Consider the following 16,813-nt stretch of genomic DNA (forward strand, 5'->3'; position numbering starts at 1 on the left):
CAGTTTTCTTGACAGGAGATGGCTCCTGTTTGGTTTGGATAATAAGAAACTTTATACTTTCTCCAGCATTTCTCACACTTCTTCTTATTTTCAGAATTCAAAAGCACTTATTTTAATTTCTTAAGCATGCATAGTAATAGAATTATTCTAGGCATGAGCAGCTTTGTACTAAAGAACTAGATCCAGCTGACAAATTTACTGTAAGCATTGGAGTAGAGATTCAGGTTTGCAGTCCCTGCTGATGCAACTCTTGGTCTCTCACACTGTTGATATTTTGCTCCAGGGATTAAATAATGTACCTGTGTAATATAAATGTTCTCTATATAGCACACTAGCCATTTCTGCTTGGTTTTATATGTTGAGTTGCCATGTGTGCTGGATTGTCACAGAAGTTTAAAATGTTCCTTGAAATAATTGTTGCCTGAAGTTCCCCTCAACAACACTCCCTGCTTCCCCATGGAGGATGTGCTGAAAGAGAAGCAGTAGTAGAATTTTCTGCTATTTTGCTCTGATCTGACCCTGTAGGTGTGTGTTTTTGTGCTGGAATAGGAACATGGCACAGTGATTAAAATATAACTCATCTGAGATGTGCATCTTACCCCACACAGAAGATCCCTCTGTCAGGTTGTGCAACTGATGTAGAAAGGAGGTGCAGGTTCAAGAATTAAGATGATTCCAAGGTTGATACTGAAGGTTGGAAATCTGGGCTCAGCTCGTTTTATGTGATTTTTTTTTTTTTTGGGTTTGTTATGCATGATTTTCCCTCTCTTAATTAGTTCAAGTAATCCTCTAAAAACTATGGATTGCTTCTATAGCACTGCTTCAGGGAGAAAGTGGGGTTCTGGGGTGAGGAAAAAAACCAAAATTACTGAGGAACCAGTAACCTCCATGGTTTTGTGCCTCAAGTCCACATGTGAGATCTTTTGTAAATGGCTGCACTGAGCAGTGTGCTGCAGCTGTAATAGCTAATCCTCCAGCTCCCTGCAATGTCTCTTGACAGCACTTAAAACACTGTTCTGCAGGTTACTGTGGTTGCTATGCTGATTTAAACACATTTAATGAACAGCTTTGAAGTCACTATTGAAAGCCTGTTTTTAGGGAGGAGGTTTGCCATGTAGCAGTGCAACTGTGAGCACTGCAGATTAGAACTGAAATATGTTGACATTTGGAATACTTATTGAATACCAAAATGGGGAAAATGCACTGAACTGCTTTAAATATAAGACTGTACTTTAATATTTGGTGTTCTTCACACAATTTTTGTAAAGGTGCTTGCAAATGTTTATCATAGTCTTGTGGGAAGCAGCTTGAAATCAGAAACCACTCAAGCTCTCCTCTTTTTTTTTTTTTATGAACAATTTTTATGGTTTGTCTAGCAATTACCAGTTTCCCATAAGCAGTGTGATAATACTGCCATTTATTTCAGGAAGACTCTGTTGTTGTTAGATGTGAACAGACAGACTATCACTAGATCTGGAGAAAGAACCTTGCAATGGAAGTGTCAGTGTGTTGAGCCTGACACTTGCAAGCCTGAGGCATTTCCCTAATGTTTTGACATTGTAGAAGGCTGTCCTTTCATTGTTTGTTTTGGAGTAATTTTGCCCAGCAACTTACAATTGCATATTCTAACATATTTATTTTAATATTCAGGATTGAGTGCATTTTTTAAGTTTCTGTTCAGCAGAAGAATCTGAAATATATTTTGCAGAATAAAAGATTTTAAAATGAAAACTTCCCTCAAAATGCAAAAATTACTTCCATAAAGTGTCAATGAAGGAGTCCTGTAATTGCAGTCAACAGTTATTCAGCAATGAATGTATTGGTGAACATAAAACATTTTGTACCACATTTTTCAATAATTTTGCTGTGTAAAGAACACGCAGTTAAAATAATTTCTGAACTGGGGCGGGGGTGAGCACTGAGTGCTCCCATCTGTTCCCTCTCCCTCTGTAAATCAGCTCCTCCAGCTCTGAAAGGTCAGTGGTACTCAGTTACCAGGATGTGAGCTGATCTGTTGAGTAGGGAGTTTGTGCTTTGGCAAAGATCCCTACACAAACTGGAAAATACTACATCTTCTAGGCTTTGAGTTTTGCTTCACAATTTGACTGATTTTAAACGTTCTCTAACTTTTGTATGTATTGATTAAACTATGGGAAATGATGAATTTTTCAAAGTTGGTGTTTATTACTATATGTTAATCTTGTATTTCAGTTTTTGGACAATAAGGTAGTCATAAGTATTTTAAAACTTTTTTATTATAATTAAATTATGTTTTCTTCAGTATCCTAAGAGTTGCTCTTCTTTTCCTCCAGGAGACAGATGAGCAGAAACGTCACAAAATTGCCAATGAGCTTCTGCAAACAGAAAAGGCCTACGTTAGCCGACTGGACCTCCTAGATGGGGTACATTTTTCTCATTTTGCTTTTATTGTGTTGCCTTGAATTCACTCAAATGGCTATGTATGTGTGGGTATAAATTACATGAGATGTTGCATGTTTTTCACAATTTGCTAATTTTCCAGTCAAATTTCTGTTGCCTCATGGTTTTGCCTTTGCTTCTATTTTAAGAGTGCTATATTTTTAATAAGTATTAGAATTTTGTGGCTCTTAATGCAATATGTTCTGTGTGTGGGGATGTCACTTTAAGCAATCATGATGGTAACCAACAAAGAGGATGGATAACCATGTTTTGGCTTCCAGTGAATTGGAGTGAATGTTGCAATCGCCCACGCATTAGAAAATTACTAAATCCTTCTAATTTAAACCACCCAATCAGAATTTTTCTTTAGTCCCAAAGAATCTAGAAATTGCCCATTCCAAAAAGAATATCCTCTATTTTACCATTATATATTTAGAAACAGAAATTACTTTTCCTGCAAGGAAAGGGTTGGACTCATGCTTTGTACAATCTAGCTGATATTTCTTAAACCTAAAAATCTGGACTTAAGAATTTTCCTTCCTAAGTCTTGTTTGCTTTCCACATAACACATATACACTTTACTTGGATGTCTCCAGCTTTGCATTGCCTTACTACAGGATATTTTTCTCAGGTCCAGTGCAGAAGTGCTGTCCAAACAGTTGATGAAAATTAAAAAGTCTCAACTGATACAATAATTGTTCAGGCTGCTTGGGGATCTAAGTAATTGTCCTCAAGAAAGTGGATTTACGCAGCAGACCTACATTGTGATGGATGTATGGTAACTTTTGAAAGCCAAATTATTGCTGGGAAAAAAAAAGTGATTTAGAGAACTTTAAAAATAAAAAAAAATGTTTATTTCCTGCATAGATTTCTCTGATGGGTAATGTACAATTATTTTCCTTGATGACTTTTTAAGTGCATTACTGCTATGTCTGTTTTTCAAATATTAACTGGAGAAAATTCTGAAAAATGAGTTTCAAACACAGCTGCTCAACTGCTGCTACTGAGAGGAAAGCAGAAGACTAGGAGGGGACTGTTATATTTCTGAGCTTGGTTAAAAAGTTGTGTAATCTTTATGGTCTTCAAAGTAACTAACTGTCCTGTTGGCAATGCAGCAGACTGGGCATGTTTTAGAGTGTATGTGGCAGTACATGGCATTTTTCCTTTTAAGACACTCCAACTGTTTCAGTTGAGGTAATCAAAGTTGCTGTCTTCAGAATCTTTTTTTCTTTTGCAAGCCCTCACCCAGACTTTTGAAGCCTTTTCTAGGGATATGCAATCTGTTCAAGCATGGGAGAGGGTGGCAGAGGGACAAGAGCTCTCCAAAAGCATTTGTTTTTGTGTGATGTGCATATTAACAGATGCACATTTTGTAGCTGCACCTAGTCAGATTGAGCCCACTGAAGGAGAAAAAATACATTTATTTTTAAAAGAGACTATAGTCCACTCAGAACTGGGTCCCTTCTGTACTTTAAATGATATGTGGGGACCACTCATAGTCTGCCAGCTACTTTGATTTCGAAAGGATTGGGGAATACAGCATTCAAGGAAAGTGCTGGGGCTAATGGTGATCAGACATCATGCTAATTGCAAAGAACAGAAGAGTGGAAAATCCTGCTGGAAGACTGGGGAAGCTGAGATGATGTAGCTGCTAAAGCAGACAGGATGAGATGTCTGGAGCTGCTCCCAAATGGCACAGCTTCAGCTTGGCTCTCCTTGTGTCAGCCCTGCCTGCAGTGCTCTCCTGCCTTATGAGAACAAAAGGAGGGGTGTCAGGAGAGGAGAAGCATTTCACTTCCAGAGAGGGAAAGGCAATGAATGAATTCATCACTACCCATCTGTATTATTGAAATGTTAATCTTGCCTCAGCTGGAGCAGGAGGGGTGGATGGGTAGTCTTCTATTGGTTAAATATAATGGCCTGATAGGTTTGTGGCTCTTTTTCTGTATTGCAGGTATTCTATTCCAGACTCCTTGAGGAAGCCAACAGAGGTTCATTTCCACCTGAAGTGATTAATAAAATCTTTTCCAACATTTCATCGATAAATGCCTTCCACAGTAAATTCTTACTTCCGGAACTTGAAAAAAGAATGCAGGAATGGTAAGAGACAATTCACTGGTTAATACACTTGTAAAACTGTGTCTGTGAAACTCTCTTGCAGGGTTGAGGTAGGGAAAGTACTTCAAATTAGCTCTCCAGGCCCAGGAACCACAGTGAGTGAGGGAACATCTGCTTTTCCACTCTTCCTCAGGATCTGACTCAGCAGAGGGCTGGTATCATTTGCTCAAAATAAAGGACATGGATCATGAGTAATCTCGCTGAAGGCAGTGAGATTGCTCATGAGCTTGCTAAATTAGGGGTTCAGACTCAAATCATGTGCTACCTGGTGAATTTATTGTACAGAGTACAAAGCTGAGGTAAATAGCACATATGTGGTTTATGATAATGCTGAAGTACAGTAACCTCTGTTATTTCCTTTTGTAATAAGGTGGGACAGAATCTTCTTCTTCTGTGTTTTAGTTTTCTTTTTGAAATTAAAATCCATGCCAGATATATTTTAGGGCCATTTTTCCCTCAGCTTTTCTTGACCTCTATTTGGAGCCAGCAAGGATAGATCAGGTGTAAATACACTGTGTAATACTCATGTACAAATGTGGTATCTTTATCTTGCCTTGGTGTGTGTGTGTGATTCTGGACGTGTTAAAACACAGCCATACATTTTTGATCTCTTCTATGTAATTCAAAAAAAAAGAAAAGGTCTCAAACCATTGCTGCTTCCCTACCTTCTTTGGGAAAAAGGATAACCTCATTTAAAAAGAAATTGTAGATACAGTTTCATCCAGTCATTTCAGCAGTTGTTTGGCTCCTATATTCTATGTTATCTAGAATTTATTATGAGGAATTCAAGTGTTTGTCCATACATAATTTCCAGCTACACTATCATATAGCTCCTTTATTATCAAAAAACCACACCAAAAATGAGGGGGGGGGAAAAGCTTTTTTGTGATATATATGAAAATGTTAGATTTTAAAGAACAGTGGTGCTTTAGACAGCAGCTGTACATCTTCTGACTCTGTAAGATGATTCCCCTTTAAATGATGATTCCTTAAAATAGAATACTTCACATGCCCAAACACATGGTACCTCTGGGCAGTCTATAATGCAAAGAAGAAATAAAATGCCAGCATTGTGACATATAAGAACTTCCCTGCAGAATGGCTTGAGTAAGTAAAAACTACCCATTTCTTTTAACAGAAGTTGAAAAAATCTGATAGAAAATAGGAATGCCTGGATTGCACTAGAGTGCATGTCCACGAGAAGAAAAAACAGCTCACACCACATTATGGCAGTGCTGTGTGATTTGAAATGAGATTCACAGTGTAATCTTAAAATTCTGCTCTAGACACTTTATGGAGCACAGAATATGGGTTGCCTTACTTTACATATCTGCAAAATGCTAAACTGCTCACTGCTATGGTGTGCATAATTATATAGCTTCAAAGGTTGAAAAGTGCTTTTGCAGATAAGCTTTGACTCTTGGTGCAGAGCTAATAAATTGCATCACAAGGATATTATCTTTTCCAAATTGTGTGAATACAACCTTTGTGCTGTACCTGAGACAGCCTGTTTAAATGTCCTTGAAACACTGTGCTTTTGGGAGGAGTTAGAAAAAAGGGTGCAGTTGAAGACAGCTTTTTGTGATCATTGCTGAAAGTAAAATCTGGGCTAATTTTCTCTCCCCTTTACTGGTCTCTGAAATTGTCTGCCAATTATAATAATAGCTTCTGCCAGATACAGTCTTCTCAGAAGTTCCTCTCATTATACACAAGAAATTAAGTATGTTCTATGGGTAGCTTTATGTGCTTCTATTATTCTTTATCTTCCAGCAAAAAAACCTGGATAAAAATTTCTGACCTTTCCTTGAGTTTTGGTTTAAATTGAAAACTTAGAGTAAAAATATGTAAAAATATGTAAAGCAGATCAAATGCAAATTCTTTCTTGGAAGAAAAGGCAGTGTGAATCTAAACTTCCCAAGTGAAAGTGAAATTGTCTGGTAGCTGCATTTTGAATGAGTTGAGCAACAGCTGGAGCTGAGTATCTCTTACAACATATGGCTTGGAAACACCAGAACCAGCATTGTTGCAATATATTTCTCATGAAAAGTGTGTAACAGAGCAGAGCAGTGATCCCATGCCATGGAATCATCAAATGGTTTGGCTTGGAACAGACCTGAAAGATCATCTAATTCCAGCTCCCTTTCCATGGGCAGGGAGACCTTTCACTAGGCTATCAAACAAGATAATTAGATACAATACTCTGAGTTTTCTGGACTCGAGGATGACCAGTAGCAGGTACTTGGGAATAACATAAGAGCCCTGCATGATTTCAGAGACCAACTTCCCACCCTGTCTTATCCCCTCATTGCCAGGCCCAGCAGCACCCAGCCCTCTGCCAGGTGTTACACAGGAACTCTCTGCCCTGCAGAGGCAGCTGCAGCTGGAACAGTGTTTGACAGTCCTGCAATATTCACTTTTCAAGTATAACTTTTCTGTTCTGCATAGCTTTTCTCTCAGACAAGTGGTGTGTTGGAGTGGGCTGAAGAATTTTTCACTTTAGACCGCTGTTTTATCTGAAGATGCCATCAGGAGTTGGGAAAAACGTGGGAAAGTTCTCACAAAAGACTGGAATCCAAGGGATTATCTTTCCTTCATATGTTTCCTTAGATAATTAGTAATTAAAACCTGAATGTTAATACATATGTTTATACAAGGTACAGAGTGGAAGCTCTACAGAATGGGTTTAGCCCTCCAACTAAACCACAAGTTAGATATTTTAAGGATTAAATTATAGTCAAAAGAAGACAATGTAATTTTAAAGAACTGCAGATAAAATATATTGGGCCATGTTTTGTAAATAAAATCTTTCATGTCTTCAGTTTCTAACTTTACTTATTTGAGTCCTCCACATGACCTGTGGTGCTTATACATTATCAAAGGGGGGTAAAAACACTCTAGATTTTCTTATTTTAGTCCGCTACATGATCTGTGGTGCTTATACATCACTAAAGAGGGATACAAACTCTTTCCAGATTTTCCTATTTGAGTCCTCTACATGACCTGTGCTGCTTATGCATCATTAAAGGAGGATACCATCACTTTCTAGATTTTCTTATTTGAGTCCTCTACATGACATGTGATGCTTATACATCATCAAAGGGGATACAAATACTCTTTCTAGATTTTCTTATTTGGGTCCTCTACACAACCTCTGGTGCTTATACATATCAAAGGGGATGCAAACACTCTTTCTAGGTTTTCTTATTTGAGTCCTCTTGAGTCCTCTACATGATCTGTGGTGCTTATACATCATCAAAGGGGATACAAACACTCTTTCCTTATGAATTCAGATTTAATGCTCATTTTGGAACTCCATATGAGGTAATCCCAAACAGAAGGGTTCTCTGTAAAACGCTTGAAACCTTTTATAACCTTGAGTGATTTTTTTTCTTTCCATTTTGCTCTGAGATTCCACCCTCTTGCTTTGCAGGACCACCACCCCTAGGATTGGAGACATTCTGCAGAAGCTGGCTCCTTTCCTCAAGATGTACGGCGAGTACGTGAAGAATTTCGACAATGCGATGGAACTGGTGAAAACGTGGACTGAACGGTCCCCTCAGTTCAAATTCATTATCCAAGACATTCAGGTAATGGGGAGAATAATGGAGATCTTCAGGTGATATATAAAAATACATGTTTGTGGATGAAAAAAGGATTAAAGAGGAAATTAAATACCAAAGCCCTTAGAATTAAGGTAGTTGTTTTTATCCACTTCACACTGCGTTTTTTCCCTACTCCTTCCTGCGTATGTGCACAACCCATCCACACAAATCCAGATTTTTCTCCTGCAAAATAGAGGAGCAAATTGTAAAGGTTGAAATAGCTGAAGATAATGAAAATAATGCATTTTGTTGTAAATACCAGAGTAAATACCATTTTAGGATGAAGTGAAAAGGCAGTGCAACCCTAGATCCCTGCACTGCATCCCATAATATTGTGTTTTCTCCCAGTAACGCTGAGCAGAGCCAGCTGAAGAGTCCAGGGAGATGCCAGTCTTCCCAAAGGCTCGTTTCACACCCTCTGGTGCTCCCTGGGGGTGTCTCTGGGAATTGGCAGTGTGTGTCCTGCAGTCTGAGCACTTAGAAATAGAATGGAATATTTCTACTTAAATTTACTGCTCTATGGGGTCTTTTGGTTGTAAGCTAGGGAAGAAAACAATGTAGGTTTTAATGCAATTTTTTTTTTTTTATAATCTAATTGCATCTAAGATTATGGAAATGAATATGCATCTTAAGATATGAGGGAGGGACACTGCTGAGGGAGTTGCCATTGTAAATGAAACTCAAAGAAAGCTTTCCCTCCTCAGATAGGTAAAACATAGCTTTGTAGTACATTAGATTGATTTGTTTATATATGTGGTCATGAACTGTTCTTACTAATTCAGAAATATTTTTCTTAAGTGTTTTACAAACCTATTTTAAATTACACTTGAGTTTAAAAGATTTTTTTTGGTAAGACTGTCAAATACTTAGACAATTTTTACAGTTATTTTTTTACAGTGAAGATTTTCTGATTATCTGGTTTGGTAAAATAGTTCTGTATTCTTTCAGAAGATCTATCATGCATGTCTCAAAATACATTGTTTATGTTTCATCAACCATTACTTTTATTTTATGGTATTGTAATGACATTTTTGCCTGCCTCATTGAAATATGTTTACAATTTTTTAGAAGGAAAAAGTGTGTGGAAATTTGACATTGCAACATCACATGCTAGAACCAGTCCAACGCATTCCACGCTACGAGATGCTTCTAAAGGACTACCTAAGGAAATTGCCTCAGGATTCCCTAGACTGGAAAGATGCTGAAAGTAAATATCTTCAGGCCATTAAATGAGCTATAATAAGATATTAGTAAGAGGTTACTGTAAATTAAAGATATTTCCAGGAAAGAGCAAGTGAAGAATTACCCATGAAAAGAATGATGGAATTTCTTCAGTGGAATCATAGCATTCCTTGAAAAAACATCTGTATGAATTGAAGTTAATTTTAAAGTCATAAAGCCTTTAGTATTCTTCTGGAGCACATAAGTTTTACTTTGGTTTTGGAATAGTGCACAGGTTTTGATTTGTTTGCTTGATCAGGGCATGTGGTGGCTTTTTAATTTATTTTTGTTGGCATTTTGGTTTGCTTTATGCACATTTGGAATGTTTGACTGCTACTTGTAAAAAAGTGAAGTTAGGCTCATTGTATTTTTAAGCTTCTGCAGGGAAAAAGCACAGCCCACTTTTAAATTTCTTCCTCTCTGTATTTACATGAGAACAGTTCAAGGTATTTGCATGGAGTGTTCAAATTCACTTGCCAGATAATTCTTTTAAATATTTCATTTTTAGTACCATTGCAGTAAACAATTATAAGATGAGCTGTTTCAACTAAAAAAATATTGTTTGACTTTCTGAACTACTTTGAGAAAAGGAGGGAGAGAACCATGACTGTTCTTGTCACAGAAAAATGTGATTCTAAGTACTTAAGTGCTACAGTAAACTGCAATAATTCTCTTCTTCTTTCCATATTATTGTTTCTATTTGGTACCTGACTTTTTTATGCCTTCCACTTTACCTTGTTTTCTTTTTATTGCTAACTGAAGAAATTTATTGTACTTTGTAATTTACATAAAAACAACAGACATTTTTGTAGAATTACCACAGTGCCCCCCCTTTTCCCCCCTGTGTAGTAGATAAATAAGTAAAAGTACAGCTTTTTGGTTTTACTTATTTTGTTTTTCTTCTGTCTAGAATCCCTGGAAATTATATCCACTGCAGCAAGTCACTCAAATAGTGCAATAAGAAAGATGGTAAATGATCCTTGTTTTCCTGATCACTTTTCAGTATATTATATTTCAATATTTGGTCAAGCTAGGAGAGTAAATTGCAAATCTTCCCTAAAATGACAAGAATTGGTTTCTTGGGTCAAAGTGATTGCTCCTACTTAATGTATTTATACAGCTCCTGGAAATGATAGACAAATTCTGTCATTGCATCAAATTCTCTCAAGTGGAAAATGGGACATACTTACTTCTCCTGGCTCAAATCACTGATACTGCACTGGACTCAACCATGTTTCATTTGTTCTGTGAGTGCAGGACAATGTTTGTAGAGAGCAGTTACTGTTTTTCTGCCTGACTGGGCTGGGATGATAGGATCTTAATTGAAATGTGAGATGTTTTGGGCAAGAAATAATGCAGACTGTATAAAGACTGCATTTTAAAAATTACCAAGGATATAACATTTCTGAAAGTACTTCTAGCTTTATCAACTAAATTAATCAGTCAGACCACACATGCTGTGTACAAATATGTTTTCCAAAGCTTAACAGTCTCCAGATTTATGCCAGCTCCCATAATTTAATTTAAACTGCATCAAGACCTGTGCTTTCAATTAATAACTTTTATAACTGTATTTTCACCATAAAGGAGAATCTAAAGAAGTTGCTGGAGATCTATGAGATGCTGGGAGAGGAGGAAGACATCGTGAACCCTTCAAATGAGCTGATCAAAGAAGGGCAGATCCTTAAGCTGGCTGCTCGCAACACGTCTGCCCAGGAGCGCTACCTTTTCCTGGTGAGTGTGGGGGCTGCTGCTGCTGCTGAGAACTTTGAAACCCTCATTAAGCTGAAATGTAAAAGCTTAGGATCTCTGCCCTGATGGATTGGGTGTTGGGGTCCCAGTAAATAAGTCTTGTGGTTCTGTGGGAGCTTTATATCGTGGCAGATCATCCTCTTGGTGGGAATTTGAAAAGTACAACCATGCTCCCTTACAGCTCCCTTGGAAGAGGTTTGGTGGAGCTTGTTGCTTCCCATGCATTGAAAATTGCTGCTATATCTTTGCTCAGGGGTCTCTGGCATGGCCCTTCTTCTGGTTAATAAAGGGTAGTGACAAGATGTTCAGGCACAGCGCCTCCTTATCTGTGCTTCAAACAAAAGGAGAAATCATAGAATAGAAAGACTTCAGCCGGGGCCAGACAGCTGACTTAAATAATGTTCTCTTCATAAGAGAGGTGACAAGCTCAAATGTGCTGTGTCTGTGATACAGACTAGGCAATAGTGTAGTCAGGATTTCTATGAAATAGGATTCAGCTGAAGTGAGTTTTCAACTGAAGTGAATTTTTCTTTTCAGTAATTAATTTTGAGAAAAGTAAGAGGGAAAAAAAAGTGATAAAGTTAAACACTTTATATCTAATAAATATTTAATATTTAATAACTGTACTTCCAGACTGTGGCTTTAGACATTTAAACATTATCTGAAGTTCTGCTTTAATAAAGGGATATATATTTGTCCTGCTCTCTGTACTATTTTTTCCCCTTGTGATATGGAGGGTTTCAGGGAATAAAAACTTTAGGAAATGTTCTTTTGTCTTGGAGAAAAGACAAATGATGTCTTTGAATAACATCAGTTACAACTTGTACAAAACAAAATTATTTTGGTACAGGATAAATATAAATGTATACACTGTATATTTTACAGTTTACAGTAGGTTTTGCAGAATTGGAGCATAAGAACAGATTTGGTTGGAAAAGCTTTACATTGGCATAGAATATCTGGTCTGAGTATAATTTGATAATAAATACTATGATGACTGCTGCACATGCAGAACAATTATTCTTAAATTCACTGAAGCTGTCCTTGAATTTTATTCCTAAAGAAATAAGAAAGACAAGTTGTCTTGCATTAGAGCTTTGGTCTTCTCATGTGCCAGCTGATCAGGAAAGAACCTGCTTTCTCACCCACCAAGTCTAGCTTTGTGATACTGTCCAGCTCTCAGTGGACAAACTGTGGATTTATTTGTGTTTTTCTTAGTGCAAAACCACATGTTTATTTCTCCCCTCAGTTTAACAATATGTTGCTCTACTGCGTCCCCAAATTCAGCCTGGTAGGATCCAAGTTCTCGGTTCGAACCAGAGTTGGCATAGATGGCATGAAGATTATAGAAACCCATAATGAAGAATATCCACACACTTTCCAAGTGTCTGGAAAAGAGAGAACACTGGAGTTGCAGGCCAGGTAAGCAGTGTTTTTAGCCAGTTCCTTGAGATCAAATATATACACACAGAAGAGTGGATTAACAGATTTGAAGAACAAGGCAGCGGATTTCATCTTAATGTTGGTGTTTTGGAAATAGCCTAGGCTGCCAAAAATCATGAATAGTCAATCCAAGAATCTCCCAGAGCAGAAGATGCATCTAGGATGCATAGCACATTGGCTAACCTTGCAGAAATGCCCAGGATAGCTGTGAATGGGCTGGCTGGGAATTCGAGGGCAGTGCCACGGCAGCCTGTCTGACTGAGGTGTTTTAGGACACTGGGTGTGACAATCACTGGTGCCTCTGGGTCTGAGCTGCCTTGGTACCAGCGAGTCTGTTCACCTCAGGGCAGGTCCAGCAGACAGAGCTCTCCCTCCCTGTGGGTTTGCCTCCACAGAACAGAGTTTTCTGCAGAAGTAGCTGATGATCTGCTTTCCTCTGTTCCTCAGCCCCATTTCCCATCTACTCGTTTTCTTCCAGTCCCAAGTATCAACCTCCTCCTGGAAGGCAAGCTCTGCTCTTAGTTCTTGGGTCCTTTCCCTCCAGGTGCACTCATCTCAGTGGCACTTTTTCTGCTCTCCAGTTTGTTAGTCCTTGTATCCTCCTTTTGCTGAGTTACCTTCCCCTCACCTTTTTGCACTGCCTAGGCTAAATTGCCTCTGTCTAGACTCAAATAAATTGAGATGCTCCTTCTCTCCTTTTTGGCCTGCTTAAAAATCCTATTCTTAGCAGTCAGGGTTTCCTTGAAGAGGCAAGGATTAAATAAGCAAGAAAATGTCCATGCTGGGTATAGTTTTGTGTTGGCACCATGTATTTGGGGACAAAGCATAGCTTGCTAGCCAATGAACTCTCAAGCTACTTTCCTTTATGGGAAACATGTAATGTTTTATGAGAGTTACAGCAGAGAATGTGCAAAGATAATAGCATATAGGTATTTACCTACACTTTCATTCAATTTCAAATTAAATATATACTTCAAAAAATGACACAAAAAAACCCTTTCCACTAAGATCTGAAAGATGTCTGGGACAGGTTTTTGGCTATCAGTCATATCTGCTGTAAATTACTGTGTGATACCTTGCTAAATATTTTGTAAATTGTTATGCCATACACCTATTTCAATGGTGAAAGGTGGCATCTTGCTGTACCATTTCTGAAGCATGTTTTAATTAGAAGAAAATGGATACAGCACAGTAAGTTTATTTTGTTAGCTTTCCTACATTACCTATAGGAGAAATTTTATTGCATTAGTTTGTTTTAGGTGAGGGAAGCACAGATATTTATCTTTTGCTTTGTGGTCGTTGTTAGAATACATTAAGTCAGTACAAAACTGTGAAGGAATAAGTTAAATTATATTAGAAAAATCTTTATCAATATATGAGTAGTGTGTGTACCCTATGCCTTAATGTCTTTAATTAATGAGCTTGTATATACACTGTAATAATTTTTAATTTACTCTTGGCATATTCTTTAATAGGAGGATTATATTTATTTTTCAAACTCTTATTGGAATACATTTTCAATTACTGTTTTTAAACAGCTGGTAGATTATTTCTTTTGAGATGTTGTAAAGGTTCTCTTTGGCATCCTTCAGAGCAATCCATAGAAAAATAAATTTTTGTATGACTGGTATTACATGGTGCAGCAGGATGTTTTCCCCAACACATTATCCAAGGAGAAGGCAACTCTTGGAGAGCAGATATACAGAAGTGTTAATTCTCATGTTTCTAACTTTTGTCTTCTGGTTTGGTTTGTTTGGGTTTTGTTTTGTTTTGGTTTGGTTTTTTGTTTAAGTTGGACAGTTAACAATTAGTATTGTTTAAATTCTTGACATTTACTGAAGCATTACGTGGCTTTTGCAACAAGTTGTTGATAGTGGAATAATGTTTCCTAAACTAGTCTCAAACTAACATGTCAAATATTTCTTTTAGTTCTGAACAGGATAAAGAAGAATGGATAAAGGTAAATTCATCTACATTCTTTATTTGCTAAACATTTTGTCACTGAAGCAATCGGAAAAGTAATATTTGTGTTTTCTGTCTCTACCTTCTTTCCGCTGATCAATAACTGGTCAGAATGCAGAGTCTGTTTTAAATTTTACCATGTCTGAGGAATCTCTCCACTCTTTCCTTAGGCACTTCAGAGTACTATTGAAGCTTTTCAGCAGAGAAATGAAACTTTCAGAAATGCTATTGCTAAAGAATATGAAGACATGCCTGTTGAAGTCTCTGTAAGCTGCTCTTAATCCTTTGTACCCTTCTTAATACCCATTGTGTTCTTCAATAAGTGGAAAAAGTTTGGCAGAAACTTTGTTTTCATGCTCATCATTGTTAAAGCAGAGTAATCACAAAGCAGTCATCTTGTTGGTAATTGTTTTTCTTCAAAATGCCAAATCTTGTAAACAAGCCTCTTTCTTTCTTGAAACATGTAACAGAGCACCCTTTCAGCGATGCATCATGATTTTTCACTGGGTTCTTTGTTATTTCTTTTATAGATTTCAAAAAGCATCTTGAGCTATGTTTTGTAATTTCCTTTACAGAGGATGAGTAACAACGGGGTCTGGATAGCTCTGACCTGCTCGGCACAGCTGTCTGAGCTCCCGAGCAGTTCTTTGCCATAGGCAACCTTAGCAAGCTTAAGTGATATCAGCTCTTTAGTGATTGATTATCAGCTCATTGTGATTTCAGCCCTTCAGCTTGCTAGGTGCCTAGGCAGGCAGACACAAGGAGAGAGAGGAGAAGGCTGTGTGAGGTTCCACAAGGGTGTCTTTATTGAATCTTCTGCAAAAGTTCTCAGGGAGAGCTCTTCTGCCTGAGCTGGGCCAAAGCAGCTCTTTATATAGGGTACAGGGGTTTTGGAAATTCTCCAGTAGCAAGGGTTAAAGGAAAATGATCTATAGTCTTACAGAGAGATAAGCAAGGGGTCCAAAGGTGGAAGAGAGGGGCTTCTAGTCCAGTCACCATGATTGGCATTTCCTATCTTGGGCTTCTGACTGCCAGGGAAGTCTTACAGGCTCTGGGCCTGCTACAGATGAGAATAACTATTTTCCCTATTTCAAGTACTGTGCAGCTTTTTCCTAGCTTTTAAAATTCTTTTCTCCTCCTCCTGGCCCTCCTTTAGAATGCTGAGCTTGGGAAGAGGGCGCCGCGGTGGATCAGGGACAACGAGGTCACCATGTGCATGAAGTGCAAGGAGCCCTTCAACGCGCTGACGCGGAGGAGGCACCACTGCCGAGCGTGTGGACATGTGAGTGCCAACCCCCTGCTGCAGCTGCTCAGCATTGCTGCCAGGGTCTCCAGGCACCTGCCTGGCTTCTCATTCATGGCTTCTTGGCATCCTAGAGGCTTAGAATGGCTTGGGTTGGAAGGGACTTTAAACATCACCCAGCCCCTGTGGTCACCAGTTGTTGCGGTGTTGTGGGGGTCCCCAGGATGAGGTGAGAGATGAGAATTGACTCCAAGTCAGAGAATGATGAGAGATGGGAATTGACTCCTTCTCAGAAGGCTGATTTATTATATGATGATATTATATTATATTAAAGGAAAATTATATACTAAAACTATACTAAAGAAAGAGAAAGGAGGCATTAGAAAGCTAGACAAGAATGAACAATAAAAACTCCTGACTGACCAGAGTCCTGACACAGCTGGCTGTGATTGGTCATTAAGTTAAAACATTTCACATGCTGGGTAAACAGTTCTCCAAATCACATTCCAAAGGAGCAAAACATGGACAAGTAAAGACTTCTCATCTTGCCAGAGAAGAAATCCTGGTGAAGAGATTTTTCATAAAAAATCACAGTGACAAGTCCCAGCCCCACTGCTTTGGGCAGGGACCTTCCCACAGACCAGGCTGCTCAGAGTCACATCCAGCCTGCCTTGAACCCCTCCAGGGATGGGGCATCCATCCACAGCTTCCCTGGGCAGCCTATTCCAGTGCTGTGGAGTTTGCCTCTGCACTTGAAGCTGAAAGAAGCAGCTCTGCACACCACCAAGGACCCTCTGCCTGCTCTAGTCATTAGAAACACATATGCTTGTGTATAATGTCTCAAGGCACTGCACAAAGTATATTGTTAATATTGTAATTTTGAGAGAACTGTACTAATATAAAGAGTTTCAGGATGATATTAAGATGGCATACCAGCATTATTTCAGTATATTGTTAGTTTTGAGAGACCTCTACTAATATGAATAATTTCAAGACCATATTAAGAGGGCATAACCCAGCATTATTTCAGGCAGCACTGGCTGGCTCCACCAAA

General features: G+C 38.3%; 1 protein-coding gene across 4 annotated transcripts in view; it reads left to right on the forward strand.

Annotated features, from left to right (window-relative positions):
- The window catches only part of FGD4 (FYVE, RhoGEF and PH domain containing 4), a 69,943-nt gene that overhangs the window by 42,838 nt on the left and 10,292 nt on the right, over positions 1-16,813 (forward strand). For all 4 annotated transcript variants that reach the window (XM_005482752.4, XM_014264098.3, XM_014264099.3 and 1 more), the window contains 10 exons: positions 2,313-2,402; positions 4,373-4,518; positions 7,967-8,123; positions 9,207-9,345; positions 10,270-10,328; positions 10,947-11,093; positions 12,361-12,533; positions 14,484-14,514; positions 14,687-14,782; positions 15,673-15,798. In XM_005482752.4, coding sequence (XP_005482809.2) covers positions 2,313-2,402; positions 4,373-4,518; positions 7,967-8,123; positions 9,207-9,345; positions 10,270-10,328; positions 10,947-11,093; positions 12,361-12,533; positions 14,484-14,514; positions 14,687-14,782; positions 15,673-15,798 — 1,164 coding nt within the window. The remainder of the gene's footprint in view (positions 1-2,312; positions 2,403-4,372; positions 4,519-7,966; positions 8,124-9,206; positions 9,346-10,269; positions 10,329-10,946; positions 11,094-12,360; positions 12,534-14,483; positions 14,515-14,686; positions 14,783-15,672; positions 15,799-16,813) is intronic.

The sequence above is a fragment of the Zonotrichia albicollis genome, chromosome 4 (assembly GCF_047830755.1).
Source record: "Zonotrichia albicollis isolate bZonAlb1 chromosome 4, bZonAlb1.hap1, whole genome shotgun sequence".
Classification (NCBI taxonomy): Eukaryota; Metazoa; Chordata; class Aves; order Passeriformes; family Passerellidae; genus Zonotrichia; species Zonotrichia albicollis.